This window comes from Lygodium microphyllum, chromosome 18 (assembly GCF_053477565.2).
Source record: "Lygodium microphyllum isolate KBCC chromosome 18, Lygodium_microphyllum_v1.1.10, whole genome shotgun sequence".
Classification (NCBI taxonomy): Eukaryota; Viridiplantae; Streptophyta; class Polypodiopsida; order Schizaeales; family Lygodiaceae; genus Lygodium; species Lygodium microphyllum.
In genome coordinates this window covers 134,456,155-134,477,965 of record NC_141152.1, presented here as the reverse complement: position 1 = coordinate 134,477,965, position 21,811 = coordinate 134,456,155, and the positions used below count along the sequence as shown (strand labels likewise).

Sequence of the window (21,811 nt, the reverse complement as noted above, 5' to 3'; positions counted from 1 at the left end):
GCTTTAGTTGAAATGGTATTTCCCTGGATTGGAAGTGAGATAGCAAACTTGTTTATTTTTTCTTCGTAGACCATCGGGTCTTAATGCATAAACTGCTTGAGTTTTTCCTGCATTTTCTGTATCTCTTCATTATATTTTTTCATTTCCACTCTTACCCATTGTTCCTTTGCATTTTCCTTGGCAGGATTAGTAGTTTCAGCTATGGAATAGACTGTTCTACCAATCTTGGGTAACAAGGGCAGTTTTGTCTTTTTCCTTTTATATGGGATACTGAAACGATTTGACCAGAAAGTATATGGTACAAGGTGTTGTAGTATATCCGTACCTATGTCGAGGTCATACCTCATTTGCCTCATCAATTGAATTTCAATGGGCACTTTGCCTTTCCCAAAATGCAAGTAGGCCTGGGTAACATGTATAAGGGTAATTTTTTTGTTATTTGATAGCTGCACTATAATTGTAGTAGTAGCTTTGATGCAACTCTTTGGGAAGAGTTCAAACGGAGCTATAGTCAGGCTGCATCCTATGTCAAGCAGAGCATCTACATATAATGAAACCTGGGGCATGTTTTTTAATTGGACACATGTGGCATACCATTGAAATGGATCCGCCTATATCCAGTGCATTAACCTTGAATGTTTTGTATCTAGATATTCTTATCTGCTTGATAGGCGTTGTTGACATTGCAGAGGTTGAGGGTGTAACATTAAGCTCCCAAAGTATTACTGTAGTACCTTGGGCAATTTCTTTCTCGCTTGGAAGGATTCTTGTATGTACCTTACACAACGTATGGAGTTCTTGTTGCATTTGAAAAAAAGCATTCACCATTTCATTACCTCTTTGTTGTGTATCGAAAGTTGTTGAAGAAAGAGATTGGAGAAGTTGAGAGGCAATTTTGGGCCGATGAATATTCTCCAGCTTGTGGAGCAGGAACAAGTTAGCTTGACTTTTGGTTTCTGAACCAAGAGTTCTTGGTCTGGGTAGATCATGAGGATTGGCAAAGAATTCTTGCGTGATCTTATTTTTATGCTTTTTATGCTTGGACGAAGAAGTATCCGATGTATCAGTGATTCAGTCAAAATGATCTTGACTTGTTTTCCTTTTGCTTTCTTTGAAAAGTCATTTTTGAAGTATGAAGTAGAAGCTGATGACATGAGTTTGTCTTTTCTTCTTGGAAAGTATGTTTCATGAGCATTGACAGGATGAAAATTTGTGGGACTGATAGTATCATCATCCGTCACTTTAGTAGCATCGGATGCAATGTCTTCTTCTGTAGAGCCTGAGGATTCCTCTGCTGTATGCCAAGAATGATTAGAGAAATATGATTCTGATTCTGCTTATGACTCAGTTGTTGATGTAAAAGTTGATTGTTCCAGACTGTCAGTTGTATTATCATATGAGTAACAACTTTCAATGTTAGCAGAGTATCCTGACAAGTCTTCTGATGAGTCAGTATCATAATAGTGCATGTTTATCTTAGCAGAACTGTTCTGCTCTTTTCTCTTCTTTGGGTACTTGTTTGCTAAATGTGAAGGACTGCCACATATAAAGCATTTGAGGTCTTTTCTTTTTGATTCTTTTGTATTATCCTTGTATTTGTCAGATTTATATTGAGATTTGCCTTTATTGTGTCTCTATGACTTCTTGGGATATCTTGATGACCTGTGACTATTACTATTGTCTTGTCTGTTGAAATAATATTTTGAATTTCTATGGTACCTGGATGAGTGTCGATGCTTGTAATTGGAATGGCCATATTTATAGTTGTAGTTGTTGTCACAACTGCATTTGTCGTATCCAAAATCTACATCAAATTTGTAAGCTTGCTTGCAAACAGACTAGGGGAACTTCTTATTTAACTGTGTCATCTTTTGGTGATTGACAAACTTTCTTTATGGTTTGTTCAATGATCTCGACAATCTGACCAACGATATCTGTAAAATCTTTATTCTCATTCTTTATTTTCTTTTTGTAGTAATATGATATGAGCTTAGGGAAAGAACAAACTAAGTGTTCCTTCATTGAATTGTCGTGAGCACCAAGGCCTTCATATATGAGATCTCTCATATATATTTAGTACTCTTTGTATATTCTAGGGTCACAAAGTTTTGTTTTAAAGAAAGCTTCTCTAGCTTTCAACACATCATCTAGTTTATTTCCCACTAATTCTCCTAGAAGTAATTCAAAGAAAAATCTGTACAGGATCAAGATGTTGTACTATGGCTAGTTTTACCTGTGGATGAATTGATGCCCGCCAATGTTTGAGACTTCGTACAAAACCATGAGTCATGGCATTGAGGATGTCAATCCTATTTGTTTGTGGTTTTTCAATCATCCTCTGGCCGACATATGCATACATCATGTAGATCAATAACTTGATCTCTTCTGATGTCTTGCCATCAATAGACCATATGGAAAAGGATCCAACCTTTTCTGGTACTTCTATTTTCTTATAGAAGCTACTATAAGAAGTCTTTGATGTCGAAGCAGTATTTGTAGCATTGAGTGGTATAGTTGTTGTAGCCAGACTGAATTTATCATGCTGATGATGTTGATGCGCATTCGTGTGAGCTTTGAGTATTGATGTAGGGGATGTTTTTGTCCTGTCAAGATTGATGGGGATAAACTCTTCTTCAATTATACTTTCTTCATCCTCATCTAATGAGGTTATGGCATATGCTTGATTTTGCTGGAAATAAGAATGGTCATGGAAATACCATACAAGTAGCTTCATGGGAGGAAGATAAGGTGAGTTCTATTTTATACTTTCACCTAGAATCCTTGAATCCAATTGTTTGTGGAGATGACAAGTGAGCTCATCATTGTTTTTTTCTTCTGGGTCGATGCACAAAGTCATCTGATCCAAAACTCTATTTTCTTCTCTTTGTCTTTTTATGAGATCAAGATCGAAATCATCGATCTCGTCAAAAGCACTTTTGTAATCTCCTTTTGACCAGTCAGGAAACATAAGTTCTAAGTACTCAGCTAAATCAGCAGTTGTATTACCTGGTTGAAGGGGCTTTTGGAAAAGTCCTGGAGGTGTGGACTGATGCAGCCAGGAACCAGTAGCTTGGTTCTAGACGTCTTCTATCATGGGGCAGTAGATATTCTGAATGTCTTGAAGTAGATCATCTGGAAGATTATCTCAGAGTTCCTTTTCTAGGTCTTCATAACAAAATAAATCTTTGTCGGGAAAAGTTGGTGGAGTAGGATCATTTGGAGGCCTAGAAATACCTTTTCCAGTGAGTATGATTTCTTTTTCTTTGCCTTTTACAGAAGTATGCATATTCAGTGTTCCAGTCGCAAGAGAAGAGAAATGTGATGTCCAACCTTTTTGTAATCTTTTGTTAGAAAAATTGAACCAATTTGTCACATTACTTGTTGCAAGCACCAATCATGAAGAAACATGAGCTGGTACTATTGTAGCTGATTTTGCAGTCACATTTTTTCGCATTTGCTGACATAGGATAAGTAATTGATCTGAAATCTGCTGTAAAGAGTCTATCTTTTCTATGAGACCTGTTAATGCAAGGTGTGTTTAGTTCATAGCATGTATCTCTGTTATCCAGGAGTTGTTGTCTTGAGGACGCAGGTAGGGGCTGCCTTGTACTGGTTGCTTTCGTATTCTAACTCTTGAATAACGTTAAGCATAGAAGATGCAGCTCTTTCAATTAGCTTCTTGCAGTGTTGGCAAACACCATGAATGACTTGATCATGAGAACACGGCTGATTGTGAAACTTCAGTGTATTGGCTCTTTGTGAAGGTGAAATTCTTAACTGGGGTTGAACCAAAGCCTTTGAGGAGGATGAAGATGACTGTTCTTGAGGAGGAAAATTGCCCATCATCTGTTTCTGTGTAAGCAAGAAAGTTTTTCCTTTTATATTTTGTACTTTTATAACTTTGGGAGGAAGTAATTCCTCCTTTCTAATGGAGGTGATGTCTAATTGCCACTCATTAGGCAATTCAATTTCGGACCAGTTTACACAATTAGGTAAAAACATTTGTGTAATCTCGTCTGATTTCATGATAATGGTTTGACCTTTATCATGGGACGAATTCACTTCTTCTACTACTCTTGGGATTGCTAAGGACATACATCTAAATACCATTCTGTATTGTATTGCTAGATGGGCGGATGACGCCTTCATCTGCAAACCCATTGTCCTAATGTGTAACATGAGCAGTTCAGGTAAATAGGGATCATCTATGGCGATTACATAGTTTGGTCATAACTCGAAAAAGATAGGACCATTGGATAGGGGAGATACTGCTGCTCCTACAATCATATCATGAAGATTCAGATGGCGGGTGTCTAGCACTGTTGCCATACAGGATGCATTTAAACCTTTACGGAATAAAGGTATAATGCCTATAGCAATATAGCCAAGATGTATATATGAATAATCTTTTCTATTCTGTTGTTTTTGAGTAGGGGTCCGAAGTATTTGCATGATGCTCAAAGGAAAGGTAGCCCTTCCACTTCGCCAGTTGTGGACAACTCTCGTATGTAGTGAATGTCAGATATTGTGCTAACAGTATGTATGCCATGGGGTCACTAGTCAATGTACTAGTCACTATGAGATGTATGCAAATGAGTATGAGTTTCACCCTGATACCAAAACTATACTTTTGCATCAATTTATAATCAATTTGACATGAGTTTTTACCTCAATTAGAGAAAAAATGTTGATCAATTTCAGCTCAATTTTTGATCAATTTAAGAACCGTTTATGGTCACCTTTGGGATCAATTTTTGCATTAGTTGTTGATCCGTTTTTGCAATCAGTTTGTTATCAATTCTTTGATTAGATAGTAATCAGTATATGATCAATTGATACTCGGTTTTCAATGGTTTACAACTCATTCCATGGACAATAGCATGTTAGCAAATGTCATTGACAGTTTCAGCCATGGTTTACAAAATATGCTTTACTATGATTGATAGTTAGAACAGTTGAGAAACATGGGTTATGGATGCATTCAATGAGTTTCTAGCAACAGTTCTAGACTAATTTTCAGTTTTATGTTATGTATATGTTGGCTGGAAATTTTCTACAGGTTCAGGACATATAGCATGGTTGATCAACAATGCGCAATGTTATGACTGTGATGCCTTATGGAAATTCCAATATAGTATGCTTTTCCTTTGGCACAATGTAGTGCAATCAAGGATGATTGCAAGGATTTCAAGGGGGTTTGTCACAAGGATGAGAAATTTTAATATGCTTTAATCTTACTAATAACATTTCATTAAGTTATCAATCAAATGTGCAAGCTTGTTTAGCACATGTGATATACATGGCAATTATTTCATGGTAACAGGCCAAGGATCTCGAGAATGCAGCGGGTGTCAAAGGCAAAAGTTGTGATAAGTTATGCCAACTGGGCTTTGGGGTTCAATTGGTATCAATTTTGAACGTGGAACAATTATTTGACCAATAAGTGTCGATGGTGACTATAACAAGCCTTCCTTCCATGGATGGGTGGTAAATCCCTGATTACAACTTAATTGCAGCAGCAAACAATTAGTGCAAATCTGAAAATACAAATTTACCTACTGATCTTAGACAATGCACACCCGATTGGCCCCAAAATTGGCGCCCCTTTCAGTATTTCTTTAGCTTTATTGAAGAAGAAGTTGATTTACGATGGGATTCTCCCAGTCCCTTTCAATATTCCAACTCCCCTTGTGATGAATCACCAGCAAGCCTTTAATCTGATTTGCCCCTTAATTCAGGCATTCAATTAGCCTTTACCTGCTTTGATGGAGATGGAAAATGCCCCAAATTCAATTATATAGTCCCTCCGCTTGAATACGCTAAAAACGCTTCAGCCTTGTTGAATCCAAGTCTTGGAGCTTTCAATTTCTGGCACGCTTCCCGAGGCTGTTGCTAAACCCTAATTTTTGCTGCAAATTAGGGTTTACAACAGAGAGTTTTGTCGCGAAGGATGACTGAAAATCAGTCAAATGCAGCTGCTGCCCTACCACAACAACATGTAGATACAAAGAACTGAAGAAAATCAGTTATTTACTGTTGATGCCCTGTCTCAACATCCTGTAGATGTTGTCTCTTGCTGTTGATTGATCTTCTCCTACCCTTGGCAGCCTCAAAAGGTCCTCCAATGGCTGCAAATCAGACCAGCAGTCTCTCCTCCCTCTCTCTTGCAGGCTGAATTTATAAAAATACATCTCCACCCTTTAAAGACGTTTTTCAGTCTTACAATGGCATTTTTGACAAGTGGCAACCTTCCCAAATGGTTTTTCCTGTATTTTTCATAATTAAATATTAATTTTTAATCTTTAAATACTAAAAATTAATCTAATAATTATTTTGGTACCCTGAAAAATAATCTCATTGACCAATAATTAAATTGGCTAGGCAACTTCCATTCCCCAATATCTCTGCGCCATCTTTGACCATCAGATTGGTGTTAGGTACCATTAAACGCCACTTCTCTAGTGTCACCAACTGACACTTATGGCCAAATGGATGACCTAGACCAATAACTGACACCAGATACCATCAAGTACCTGTGCATCATAACTTATAGTAACTTTTGCCCTTGACATCCCGTGATTTCTTCGGGTCCCAAGCTCGTAAATTTACTTTAACCCCAGTTGCATCTCACGTATGCAACATTTACTTAATCTTGTGATTAAAAATTAATCCACATGTCAAGTGAGGTTTCAAAATTACATGTCCTCATGATAACCCTTTCCCTTGAAATCCTTGCAATCGTCCTCGATTGCACTGCCAAATGCATCAAAAGCAAAGTACTACACTAGAATTTCCATAGGGCATCATAGTCAACACAACATTACGCACTGTTGTTCAACCATTCCATATGCCCAACATATGCTAAAAATTACCAATCAACATAATATAGCATAAGACTCACAAAGAATCTCAAAAACATTGCCAGCTTAAAATGTGACATGTCCATTTCTCATGAGCTCAACTCATCTGGCAAAACCAAACCATAGTATAGCAAAAACCAAGCATAAACCATGGCTAAAACATCAATGGCATCATAACATATGTTGTTGTCCATGGAACTAGATGTAAACCATTGAAAACTGAGCATAATCTGATCATAGACTAATCACCTCTGCTGAAATGAGAACTAATCACAACTGTTGCAAATGTGACCCCAAATTGATCACAAACTCATTGCAAAAACTGAGCAGCAATCAATGCAAAAACTGATGCACAACTGATCCAAAAAGTGACCATAAACGGTTCTCAAGCTGATCAAAAAGTGAGCTGAAACTGATCAAATTTTTTTCTCAAAATTGAGGCATTATCAAAGAAAATCAATACATGCTGATCCCTAATTTTGCCCCATGCTTTGCACAACTCAGTAGCATCATCATTGGGCTAATCACTAACAACATCAGACACCAATCCCACTGATGTTTTAGGCTTCTTTCCTTTAGAATCTCCCTGATTTTTTTATTTTTCAGCTTGCTGCCTATTGGAACAGTCCCTTGCAATGTGACCCTCCTGTTCACAAATAAAACATTTATTTGCAGCCATCAATTCTCTACGTTGTGCCAATGTTTTTAAGCCCTTTCTTTGTTGTTTTGGCCTCTACTCAAGCTCATTTTCAGATATGCCTCTTTTCTCAGCCTTAAACAACTTTTTATTCGGCTTCTCCCCACTCTCCAAGAAGCCCAAATCCTTCCCATGCAACAAAGCATCGGCTGTAGCAACAGTCTCTATAAGCTGAGACATGCTAGACACGGTGGATTTAATGCAAAAAACGCTAATTCCTTTGGGCAACCCACAAACATATTTTTCCACTTACTTATGAAGGGGTACAAGGCAATAAGAAGTAATAGGCAGCAATGCGTCCCAAAACTTCTTATTATATTGCTCCAAATTCTTACATTCCTTAGCATCCAGCTTATTCCAAGCTGTCATGATATCCACCTCAAAGATACTTGTTAACCAATTCGATGCAAACATTTGCTTGAATTGTGCCCACATTGATAGTGCTCTACCTTGCATCAAAAGAGTGGAGCACCACTTTAATGCATTCCTTTTCAAGAAAGTGGTTGCCTTTCGAATCTTTGAGGACTCCGTGAAGTTTCCCCCTGAATAGGCTGCATCAAACTGTTGAATGAAAGTCAAAGCTTTCAGCCTATCTTGTACACTGCTGAAGGACTCAAACTTCACTCCTTTTCCACCCTCATCATAGTCTTTTATTGTCCCTTTGCGTGTCAAATTGTCATACATTGGCTGCTGCAAAAAGGGTGCATTTGTTGAATTTACATCAAAACCAACGCCAAACGGAGCATTTGCATGACCCACATTCATTCCTTGAGCCCCATAAGCATTCGGAGGTGCAAATGCGGTACCAAACATGCTACTCTGTGCCCCAAGCATCAAGCCAATGCTACCATACATAGGGTACGCGAATACATTGGGCCTTGCACTCCATGCATTGGTTGTTGCATACCATACGGATTTGTGCCATACATTCCCGTATACAGTCCTTGTCCAACCATAGCATGAAAAATCGTGCTTCTACCAAAATATCCTAGCTATCCCATCATAGCATGCACGTCTAGGTGTCCAAAATCCATTGGATTGGCACTTCTGAGCTAATGTTTTCAGCTCTGCCCGCCATTTTCACAGCTCAACCCGCCATTTTCTCAGTCATGCCCGCCAATTTCTGCAAACCCTAAAAAGTGAAAAAACCCTAATTTTCAAATTTGGGGTTTTCTCGAAATTTTTGGAAATTCCAGTCTATTTCACCTATCTCTTCTCAAATCTCAGCTCATGCTGCCCAAAAAATTGTGGCTTTTGCTAATTTTTGCTCCAAGAGTTCGAATTGACAATCAATTCAAAGAAATTTTTCAATTTCTTGGCCATTCCCACCAAAAATTTGGGGCTTTTGCACGATTGGAGACCCTTTGCATTTGTGCATAGACATTGTGCAATTTCTTCCACATTGGCTCAAGAAAATTTGGGACTTTTCAGTTTTTTGGATCCGGCACGCATCAGAGGCAAATTTCAGCTATTGTTCACTACTGACACATATCCCAAGGCGACATTTTTGCAAAAATTCTGATTGTAAGGTACAAATTATTTGGGGCTTTTGCCCAACACACACTCCAAGGCAAGCAACAAGCAATACAACAGCATTTAATTGCAATTACATTCAAATTGGGCAGAGAATTTTGAGAGAATTCAATAAATTTTGATAAGAATCAGCATCAAATTGCTATATTTTGTACTTTTGTGGACACACATTTCGTGGCGGGTGTGGTACAACAATATAGTGCTGTAATTTACTGACTGAGTGCTGATTTGAGTGGCATTGAGCACACTTTGGCATTTGTGTGACAATTTGGTACGTGTTTCTTAATCCCGTGGGGAATTTTGGTACTTTGAGGAGTATACTCTATACTACAGCATTGAAGTATTTGGCTGCAAATTTTTGTCTACCATTGACAGCATGGCACGTCAAGGGAATAATGATTAGAGCAACATCCTTGGTGTCCTCACTCAGGAGGACAAACTTGATGGCTCAAACTACCCGCTGTGGAGTTTTATGGTCCGTAACCTTCTTGTGGCGAAGGACTTGTGGGACTATGTTACAGGTGATTTGCAGTGACCAGGAGGTCTTGCACCTCAGACACCTCAGCATAACACTCGAGGACAGGTTGTTCGTGCTGTTGTTGGTGGTATTGGTGTTGCTACTGCTGCTGCCCCTCCACTCCCTCCTACCAAGGATCAGAGGAAATGGGACTCAAAAGATGCACATGCACTTTCTTTGATTGCCTTGTCAGTAAAAAGAGCAATTATTCCACACATTCGGTCTTGTAAGACCTCAAAATCAGCATGGGATATACTTGAGCATATGTTTGCAGCATGCAATGAGGCCAGGATATCCTATCTCCACAGAGAGTTGGCCAATGTGACCATGGATGAAGGTGATAGCATGATAGAGTACCATACTCACATACAAGATTTGCGTGAGCAGCTACTCAAAGTTGATGAGGTCATTCAGGATGCTAAATTGGTGAACATCACACTGAACTCTCTTCCAGAGTCATATCTTAGTTTCCACACCTTTTTGTTATTGCAAGAAGCCTGATCACTACATCAATGAATGCATAAAGAGATTGACCAAAGAGAAGAAAAACAACTCCAGTTTGGCTGTCCAAGAAACATCAGCCAACAAATCTACTGATGATGATACTTCAGCCAACTTTGTAGAGGAGGACTATGCATTTCTCATATGCAGTTATATTCTTCAATGGCTGATTCAGCATTTAATACTGCTGAAACGCAGCAAACATGGTGGCTCCATACTCGATCTCGGGAGGTGGCTCCATGCTCATACTCAATCTCCGGAGGTGGCTCCATGCTGACCAAGTGACGAAGTAGATCCATCCTGTAATATGAGAATACCACCTGAAAGGAAACCTTTAAAGATAGTCACGAGACTAGATGAGCTATAGAACTCGAAATTCAACCTCGAGAGAGAAGTCACTAGCTCCGTGACTCCATGCTGAAAGGAATACGAAAGGCCTAGCCACCAAGTCGCTGCTAAAGACCCAAGGGCCCTGATCTACGTAGACTCTCTATATCCTGGGTATCAATAAAAGAGATGACTGATTGAAGACAACCACCCCAAGAAAGTAGAGGATGGGTGAAGAACTTCATGTGGAGTAGGTTCCCTCTCTGAGGTGGGAGGTAAAGGGGCCCCCACTTAAGTCAAAGAAGAGGTAGATGCCCCCTCTAAGGGCAAAGAAATAACATCCCCCTCTGAATCCCCCTCTGAAGTAGAGAGAAAATCCAAAAACTCATGAATCACGGACTTCGAAATGTTTGATGATGAAGGAAGTGCCGCTGATCGTGCCGAAAAAGGTATCTGGGGTGCCGAAGAGCTCCCAGAGGTAGCCTCTTGAACCTGAGTAGTCGAGGGTAGGGAAGGGCGGGGCTCAGAATGAGCAAGAGGTAGACAACAGTCGCTATCTCTCAGTGGAGCAGACTGGGTAGCCGAAAAAGAAAAAGGAGTCGAGTAGCCACTGGCTCTCAAAGGAGCAGACCGACGAGGAGACAGTATCAAACAATCGTTGTCTCTCGATGGAGCGGACTACAGGACCGTGGGCCATGATAGCCACTGTACCCGAAAATAGGTGGGAGAAGACTGGCGCTGGCATTGCGATGATCTCCAGGAAGTCGTAGCGCCAATCGATCCTCCATGTGCTCGAAAGGACTTAGTGTGTATTGGATGTGTCTTATTGCCTTGAGCATAGTACTCTAATAGCTGATGTAGAACGACCTCTGTGGCCCAAAAAGGAGAGGTGGCACAAGAAGTGCCTGGTGGAAGATGCATATACGCCAGGGGGTGGGGAGCAAAGGTCAAAGTCAGCAAGCATCGGTGGTGTGTCCGGTGATGCCACAGTAGGAACACCCAGTAGTCTGGACATCTATTGGTAAAGAAGCCATGGATACCAGTGTGCCTTGTTGAAGAAGGAAGAGGTCAATCACCGTGAACCATGAACCGCAATGTCCGTCTAAAGGGGTGTGAGGACAGCATGAAGCACGAACCGCAATATCCATCTCAAGGGATGGGAGGGTAGTGGAAGGGCTAGAAGTGAGCTGCCAGTGGGAGGAGGATGCGACCAGCAGTAAGAGGTTGCAACCAATAGAAAAACGCAAGTGAGGAAAAAGAAAGACTAAAAACGCAAGCAAGACAACCTGCAGGAAAGAGAAAGACTAAAAACGTAGGCAGTAGGTGAGAGAGACTAAAAACGCAGGTAGGATAGCTTGCAAGAGAGAGAACGACTAAAAACGCAAGCAAGACAGCCTACAGGAGAGAGAAATACTAAAAACGCAGACAACAAGAGAGAGAAAGACTAAAAACGCAAGCATGACAGCCTGCAAGAGAGAGAATAACTAAAAACGTAGACAGCAGGTATGGGATGACGTGGCAAGCTATACAGCAGCAAGATTGCACAAGAATAGCAGTCGCCTGGCTGGAATCAGCTCCAAATTGCGTGAAGAGGGCTGGAAATCAAGCGCCACCTGATAGAGACAACAATGGACAGCTTCGACTGAGATGTCCTCCACGAACGGGGTATCGGCAGCAAGCTGAAACACTTGAAATCTGCAAAAACGAGATTTTGATGCAACGAAAGAAGTAAAGAAGTGAATGCCGAACCCGCCACCGGTCTTTGCCTTCACTGGAGTGAAGGATCTTTGCTGTTGTTTGAGCAAATCCAACTCTGATACCATGTCAAAAGATGACATACCGACAAGACAGTAGGGTTTGCGAGGAGAAACACGGAGTGAACTCGATGAGCATGGAGAAGAGAAGAGAAGAGAGAAGAAGCTCTAATGAATGGAATGATGAAGATCCGAATCATGGAGTGAATGTGATATAAGGGAACAAGGGTACTGTAGCACAAGGAGAATGATGAAGATAGCCACGAACGACGAACCACAATGTCCTCCTGAAGGGGTGTGAGGGTAGTAGAGAGGCTGGAGAGAAGAGGTAACGGACTGAATGAATCAGCCGTGAGAAATTAATAAGAGAGTGGCCTATAAATAGGCACAATCAGTCTAGGATGGCGCCTCTTTTTGGGGCTGCAAACCCTAAATGCAAACCCTAAACGCAAAACGCAAAAACACAAAAACGCAAACTGCGGGTGAAGGGTGAAGGATTTCTCAACAACTACCGTAATTGGTTGTGATTTCATGCTTCTAGATGTCTTGTTTGTACCTAGCATTACAAAGAACTTGTTGTCTATCTCTGCTTTTAATAACCATGGCTTTCAAGTCATCTTTGAGGATGACAAATGCATTGTTAGAGACAGAGAGATGGATTATGCACTTAGGCTGTCCGACACCCTGCATAAGGGTCTTTTTGTTGGATACGTATGACAGACAGTCTCATAATGCTTAGCAGTCATTACTCTTTCGTCCGCTATGCAAAATGTGGAGCTATGGCATGCCCGCTATGGACACATGAACTTTGGGAGTTTTATGACCCTTCAAAGGTGTCATATGGTAGATGCATTGCCTCCAGTGGAGACTCCACCTCCTCATGCACTTGGGCAAGATGCATAGGTTTGCCTTCAAAAAGGATGGTGCAGTGTGTGTTGTCTGAAAAATGCAGCTTATTCACTCTGATGTTTGTGGTCCCATAAGGACATGTGCACTTGGAGGTCATCAGTACTTTGTTACATTATTGATGACTACTCTCGGTAAACATAGGTGTATGGGCTGAAGGCAAAATCCAATGCGTTCATGCATTTCAAACATCTTGTTTTAAAGCTTGAAGCTGAAACTGACTTAAAAATGCAGACAGTTCGGACAGATAGAAGGGGGGGGGATACATGTCTCGTGTTTACATTTGCTTGATCATAGCATTACGCATCAAGCCACTGTTAGAATGACTCCAAGCAAAATGGCGCTGGTGAAAGGAAGAATCGGACTCTTATGGAGATGACTCATTGTATGCTAAAAAGCAAGGGGCTACCTCATAAATTTTGGCTAGAAGGCCTTCAGTGTGCAAATCATGTGTTGAATCGTGCACCCACTAAGGCATTGAAGACGATCACACCGTTCGAAGCTTGGCATGGCAAGAAACCCAAAGTAGACTACTGTCGGGTGTTTGGTTGCATAGCCTATGCACATGTTTCGAAAGAGCTTTGTGGCAAGCTTGATGAAAAGGCTGTAAAATGCATATTTATTGGCTACAAATTGGAGAGCAAGGGCTATCGCTTGTATGACCCACGCACGAAGAAAGTCTTTGTCAGTAGGGATGTCCTATTTGCTGAAAATGCTGCATTTTCACATGATCAGTTTCAAATGCCAGCCACCCATGACATTGGTGATATCTTTGAGGGTCTTTTGCCACTTACTTTGGAGTCTGTGCCTGTTGTAAATGGCAGGACAGACTTAATAAAGCAAGCTGTTGCTGCACCATATGCTCCCGAACAGCAGGGTATCGATGAATGCAGCCAAAACAGTCCCACGATGGCTGTTACAGACTCTCCAAGAGAGTAAAATGGATGCTCCTATACCTCAATGCACTAGAAGGGCTGCCATAAATGCAGCAAATGATGGGGGGGGGGGGGCGGGCGGGGCGGGGACACATTTGATTGATTTTACGAAAGTAGATGATTGTGATAAGCATGTGTTTATGAGCTCACTATTGGATGATGATGAGCCTACTTCCTTGGACGAAGCTCAGCAAGATGTACATTGGATGCAGGCCATGCAAGATGAGTTAGGCTCTATTGCCACTAACTCTACATGGGATCTTGTGGATTTACCACCTGGCAAGAGGGCCATTGGCCAAAATGGTTTTTTAGACTCAAACGCAAGGCTGATGGTAAAATTGACATGTACAAAGCACGGTTAGTAGCAAAAGGCTATGCACAGAAGAAGAACATAGATTATGAAGAAACTTTTGCTCCTACATCCCGTATGAGTACAGTGAGATGTGTGATTGCTATGGCTGGAAAGTACATCAGTTGGACCTTAAGGCAACATTCTTGAATGGGGATTTGCATGAGGATGCTTATGTGTCACAACCTCCAAGGTTTGTGGTTAAAGGAAAAAAGCACATGGTATGCAAGCTGCATAAAGCTCTTTATGGTCTCAAACAGGCTTCTCATGCATGGTACTCCAAAATTGATGCTTATTTGGCTAGCAAAGGGTTCAAAAATAGTCCAACTGCTCCCACTCTATACATTAAGAATGAGGGGGGGGCTTGCTGATTATCATTCTTTATGTAGATAACATGCTGCTCATTGGACCTACAAAAGAAAAAATTTCAGATTTTAAGGCTGAATTAAAACATGCATTTGATATGTCAAATATGGACTACCTATACTATTATTTGGGGATTCAATTCACCCAAAATTAGCTTGTGAGCACGCACATTGTTAGAAATACTTAATGCCCCACCCTCGTAAGATGCCACCAATGATCCATGGTGCTCTAACTTGTAAACAACCCCATTATAAGGAGAAGCCATCTGTGAGCACGCACATTGGTTGGATCCTAACTTGTATGTCAGATGAGGTTTATGTGACTCGATGGCAAAAAGGTGACCTTTATGGATCTAGCCTTTGGGTTAGACACTGTAGTTATACTAGTAGCAACTCGACGCACAATGCATTGAGTTGCAGGGTATGGGAGTTATCATGGATCCCTATTTTGGGGTCCGGGGACTGCAGAAGCGACCCTTGGCTGGGGGGTCTCAAGTGGGCCAACAACCCCCTTGATAGAGGTACGGGGGCAACGCCCCCGGCCCAACAGTAAAGGGAATATTCCCTAGCCGAATAGGGAAGGTTCATAATATGATCGGACACGCTAACCATAGTGCCTTCCCAGGCTATAAAAGAAAGACCCCTCCAAAGCCATTGTCAATCTATCTTTCGCCCAATCAGAGTTCTTCTAACTACCCTTAAGCTATTCGCTTATCATTTGTCTTAATCGCCATCTAAGCTTCACACTGGAAGCACACAAGTGGACAGAGCCATCTTTGTATCAATTCATTTGAAATTAAAGCAGTTTCTATTATACTCATATTTGTTGTGTGTTCTCTACTCCTTGCTCAAATTCTGTCCGTTGTGCCGTGTAACTTCTACACAAAAATTTCTATCCAGCAAATGCACCTCAAAAAGGCTATGAACCAGAGTAAAACAGGCTGAGAATGGCTGCAAATGACTACATTGAATGCATGCAGATGCCTTGAGCATGTCAGAGCTCCCTTGTCTCCATTAGACTCTAATGGAGGTTACAAACTGGAGATGACAGCATGACACACTAAATGCTAACAAAAACTCAGATGCATAAACAGGAGATAACAGCATGACACACCAGATGCTAACCAAAACTCAAATGCACAAACACATAAGCAGGAAATATTAGGAAGGGAGAAAAGGGCTGGCGCCCCATCTACTAAATACTGGACACGAATAAAGAGCCTTTAAAACTGAGGATTGGGGACTGATCAACTAAGAACAAACAGTCAAGTTCCAAGGTGGTCCAAAAACTTTAAAGTAAATCTAAAGTCAGGTAAATCATCAATTCCACTTTTTGGCCATTGCAATGACCATCCAAAGCCATTTTTGATTTCCAAAACATTGGCCAATTATGTATCCATGGCCTAGAAAGCCCTCTCTAACAATGATCTAGCTCATTCTACGGCCTGAAATTGCCTGTCTTTTGATCCTAGCAAGGAGAATGTTGCCACGTCACAAGCACACTAACAAGGGTCTAGAAAGCTCTCTATAGCAAGGGTTTAGCTCATTCCATCGCCTGAAATTGCCTGTCTTTTGATCCTATCAAGGACAATGTTGCCATGTCAAGCACACTACAGTTTATTCAATTGATTAGTGAAGCAGATACATGGGCCCACCCAATTCATTTCATCCCACATGCACTACAATGCAGCACTTGTCATGAGAGTACTACATGTTCCAAAAAAGCACATCCTACCTTCAGCAGAGAGATCAACAGTTGTCTCCTGTAGGAGATGATCCCCATCCTTGCTTTCCACTTGATGGCCAATTGGACATTGTCACATTTCATGACCCTACCACATATTGATTCCTATTGCATTGTCTCCATGCGTGTTAAAAAATGCAAACAAATAGGTTTCTACACTCAGCAATGCAAAGGAGCGTGCTGAAAGAAACAAACTTTGAAAGAGGTGCAGCACAGAAGAACTCCACCATTTTGCCTCCTATGGTAAGTGTAGTAAGCTTAAAAAGGTCTAAAAAGCACCTCTCAGGAATTAATTACAACATGGTAAATAGAATAGGCAATAGACCTACAGTCTCAAATCCTTTCATTGCCCTCACAAAACATAAGAACGGCCATAGGTGGATCTGGAGAAAGATATATTGATGTAACTTAGCCAACAGGTGATCCTGCGATGCTAGTGGCACTTCTATAAACAGAATGTTACTGCAGTACTGGAGCACAATTCTCCACCATCATGAGTTATGATTTGTGAAAAATATGTTCACTAACCCACCCAGCCTTGCAAAGTGGACTTTACATACATCAAAATACAATTTAAAGATGGATTCACATTGAGGATAGATGAGTATTTATTACAGTTTGTATTTTCTATATTCTTTCTGCAATTTTACATGGGTTTTCAACCCTTCGGTGTTCCCCACAAGCAAAATAAAAAACTAAACTAACATGTTTGCAAAATTGATGTATGTCCCTATGCATGTAACATGCACATGCACACACACATACATGTGTACATGTATGTATGCAGTGTGCATGCATGCATAATGGGTGGATAAATGGATGGATGTGCATGCAGAATGGGTGGATGGATGGATGGATTGACAACCACATGCATACATGTGTGAAGAACTTGGCCAAATCACTGTTTCCCCAAATAGAAGGTCAAGAGTTCTATTGTATTTCAAATTTCTTTGCCCAAGCGTATGCTGATAACTTATTTTCATGCCCAGAGGTGAAGAGCCAAACACACAATCTCATGACAGCTTTGAATTTAGTTGCTATGGCTACATTGGAAATTAATTCAGCCAAAAACTAAAGTTGCTTCCACTGACCGAGAAAGATGGCATGAATTATTATGGACGGATAACAAATCTACATAACATTATATGTTGCAACAGATTTATTGGACTATATAAATACTGAGAACATGAATTCAGTTTCGAGAATGCCCCATCTGGTAGTTGCAGTTCAATCCATACCAACGGCTCAGGTGTAATTCTACTTACCCATGTCAATGTGGACTAAACTGAAATTGATTCCTTGTGTCAGCCACTATATAATCTTCTAGTCAACACAAACCCACACACACACGCGCGCGCGCGCGCGCGCGCAATAAGACAGACTTACGATAGCAAGTATCCTCTCTAAAGCTGCATAAAGGTCGTCATGAGCATCCATTGGCAAGAAAAACAACTATTATTAGAGTATATTTTGAACAAATGTAACATTGAGTTATCATGTTAGCTCATTTGTATACTAAGACTGCAGTCCATACTGATGCTTTTGGTAGATGGTCTGTGGGATATTCAAAACGTCTTCTTGGTAGACCATTGGGGGATATCCATATGCTATGAGGCCCGTTCAAGATTGACAGATAGCATCAGTTGATATCACATCAATTGGTAGGTAAGACCCAAAGAGTACATCAACTGGAGCGGGTTGTTTCCTCTAGCTGAAACTGAACCTTGCAGGGCTTATTACTTGGCATGGCATCATAACATATTAAGACAGTCAATGATGCAATCGACACTAATGAGCATGCTCTTACTTTCCACAAGAATGTGGAAGTGTTGGGCGGCTATTCAAAGAAAGATCATGGACCTAAAAACACCTTTAGAGCCAGTGCCACTGCTTGATTGGCACACAACTCATGAAGAGAGAGACAATCAGCTGAAGTGATCTCCAACACTGGAAGCAACAAATGATGGGTTGTGCTTTACGACAATCACAAAGGATTCAGCTTCACTATAGTGATGTTGATAAGTACATGCTATGTGTTTCTAATTTAATTTTAATGGTGGTAACTAAATTAAATCATTGGTTTCAGAAAATAAAATGTGTGCCCATGACAAACACCAGATCAAGGTAGGTCCAATGTGAAACCCGACAAGAATAATAGAAGTTAAAAGCATATTGATCACATCCAAGAACTAACAGTGGTAATACTACAGTAATAGAAGTCTGGCATTGCATTCAGCTCGTGCCACATGCTCTCGTAAATTTAAAAACCAGGAATAGCTCTGCTTAAATAGAAAGACTGACCTGTATGCTAGCTGGTCCCCATTCTATAAAATTTGCTAGCTTTCTTTCACGTATCCGCTGCAAGCTTTTGTGAACCTGTTTGACAAAGCCCGCACGGAATCATGACAATTTTGAACTCCAACCCCAATGAAACATTGCATAAGGTAGATTTAAGCTGAGAATCTTCTTGCAAACCTGAGTTGGATCAACCTCCCCTTGAATTATGTTCAGGATTGATATATACTTTGCTTGACTTGCCTCCTTTGTTCGAGCATAAGATGAAACCATGATGTTCTTTGCCTACGAGCAATACATTTTGCAACAGAAGATTAAAAATTAGGAATGCACATGGAAAATTAAAGAAGGCAACAGAAATCAGCTTCATAAATAATGGTACATACCTGTAAAAGCCTCCTCATTACATCAAGGACTGTTGTCTTCCGTATTGCATTAGCCTACTCAATAACAAAGTTTAAAGCAATGAGAACTGACAGTTGCAACATGCATTGGCACACAAATATACAAAACAGTCCAACGAGGTGTAAAATACAAAGATTAACTAGTTGGCAGTATACAGATAATTCAATCAGGTATAAGATACAAATATACATGACCCTGCAATGAAGCATAACATACAAAGATTAACTGGCCATATATAGTACCAATTTTTGGCAAGCAGAACTAGATTCTGCATAAGCAATCAGCTTCACAAAGTGTACATAAATCACAATCCACATGCTTGAACAAATGTCCTGGAAAATTCTTCAAGTATATTTTGTTTTGCTTAGCCAACATCTCTCTACACTTTGCATATTACAAAAAAACAAAACCACATGTAAAGCAGCATCCCTCTGCAGCACATCTCATATTTAGAAATAAAGAACAGCTCTGGTGACAACTCTGAACCACCATACATGTCAAATTCCACCATATATAGCAAATGCATGTACCTACTACCCATGCATTTTTATAAGTATTTGAAATTATAACCATAGTTAATTCAAATGCCAGGACCTTGTACCAGGCATGCAAGTCAAAAAGAAGTTAAACAAAGATGCAATAATTGGAACAGGAAACCTAAATAAGGTGCTGACACCTAGATGGTTAATTGAGAGAGAGAGAGAGAGAGAGAGAGAGAGAGAGAGAGAGAGAGCCCTTGTGTGAGAGAGAGAGAGAGAGCGATGGCGGATCTGGCCCCCCCCCCCGACCTAGTGACGAGCTTCTGCCCTGTGGGCTGCGGGAGATCTCCCCTCAGACCAGCGTGGGGTTTGTTCTACCGCCCTGACGTCAACATCAAGCCCTGCCTCGACATCTCACCTTGGCAACCTTTCGCACTGCTGCTTCATCGGGATTAATGGGATCTGCCCCAGCGCCATCGTCTTCTGCCTGTCGTTAAACGGGTAAACCCTATTCGTGCTGCAGCTCTGCATCCTCTGTGTCTCCACAGGCTTGCGCCTCGGATCAGCAGTGTCGCTGTCTGAGGAGGGTCACGCGCAGTCTTCTTGGTCCTCCCCCCTTTTCTGATACGCAGTGGGTCACACCTACCCGCCCTGTTAAAAGCCCTGTAAATCGACCTGCTCCTGCGTTCCTTGTACATACTCTCTTCTGCTCGACCTACAGATTTGGCATCCCTTCTGCCTGTGGTGTCTGCATGAACGACTGAAGGAGAGAGAACTCCTTTTGCACTTACTATTCCTGCGCAGAGTGTTTCCACACAGAGCCTGCAGAAGTCACTCCCAGCCCAGATCTGGTGGAACACAGCCTGTTAGTGTACAGTGACACGTCTTGTGATCACCATCTACTTCTATAATGGCGAATCTGCAGGAATCCAATGGCATCGATATGGCCTTTCTCGATCAGCAGATTGGGCAAGGGAATGACAAAGACTTCGTCGATCCGGATGGTGATTCCTCAGCTGATGAACTCGGGCCGTTGCAAGAAAGCGAAGAGATGGGCAAACGCCGTAGGATGTCAGTTGAAGAACCGGACTTGGGCCCGAATTAGTCCCAGCCAGAGGTTCATGTTTCCTGTTCACAGCCCGATGGTTCTTTACAGTTTATGCTGGCCACTGCCAATCATCTTATGTCAGATTATTTCCATTGTAATGAGGATAAAGCTAATGCACTACCGGATAGGGAACAAGTAGTTGCAGTCATGGGAACCGACCTGGTTTTACAACAGATAGCTGCTTTCCATGAGAGGGCAGCCATATTTTATTTCACTGGAAGGACTCCTTTGATCACCCGAATTCGTGCTTGGCTACAGTCTATGCTTGCCTGTTTTGAACAGTGCTCCGAAGATGTTTCGGGGCGTATGCAGGTCCCCCTGGTGGAAGAGATATATGATGGCCCAAAGGGGTTCTTTGAGGTTCTTTTTCATTCTGCAGAAGTACGGGCTCTTATTATGCAATGCATTCCTCTCTTTATGGATGGGCAATCAGTTCATGTGGTCCCTTGGAGACCCATAGCTGAGTTTCAAGAGGTGCTGAGACAAGCATGTCCTATTTGGGTCGAGGTGGTGGATTTCCCTGCCCATCTCTGGAGACTCCTCCCTCTGATTTTGAGATCCATTGGGGAGGTTTTGGTAGAACCTCAGCTGGCTTCCCGCAATCGGAATAGGGCATGTATGCTTTGGAATAAAAGGGAAACCCCGCCCGACGAAGATTCGCTTTGAGGTTCCAGGGTTACAAACATTGGTGTATGAGCTGAAATAGGGTACTTTTGCAGGACACTGTTTCCGATATGGCCATTTATGCCATTTCATTTCGGAATGCAACAAAAATATGGAGGTAGGGCAATGCCACGTGGACCCAGATATGGAAATGCAAGACCATCTCCCTCAGGAGATGTTTCAAAAGCCCGTGGCTGATCATGAGCAGCTTTCCCAACAAGGCCGAAATGATGGCCAGAAGGTCGTTTCCCATAGTGGTGGGGAGCGTGCATTGCATGCGGATGGGCGGAATTTGCCTCTTTAGGAAGATTCTTGGGTTACTGTGGTTCATCATAATGGAAGACAGGATTCTCGCCCCATTCCTGCCCATCTT

The 21,811-nt window shown here is 41.4% G+C and overlaps 1 protein-coding gene across 1 annotated transcript in view; it reads right to left on the bottom strand.

Moving 5' to 3' along the window:
• The window catches only part of LOC148021406 (tubulin gamma chain), a 51,410-nt gene that overhangs the window by 10,722 nt on the left and 18,877 nt on the right, over positions 1-21,811 (bottom strand). The window contains exons 5-7 of the mRNA XM_087699266.1: positions 19,170-19,223; positions 18,964-19,068; positions 18,790-18,864 (exon numbers count right to left, since the gene is read on the bottom strand). Of these exons, the coding sequence (XP_087555392.1) occupies positions 18,790-18,864; positions 18,964-19,068; positions 19,170-19,223 (234 nt within the window). The remainder of the gene's footprint in view (positions 1-18,789; positions 18,865-18,963; positions 19,069-19,169; positions 19,224-21,811) is intronic.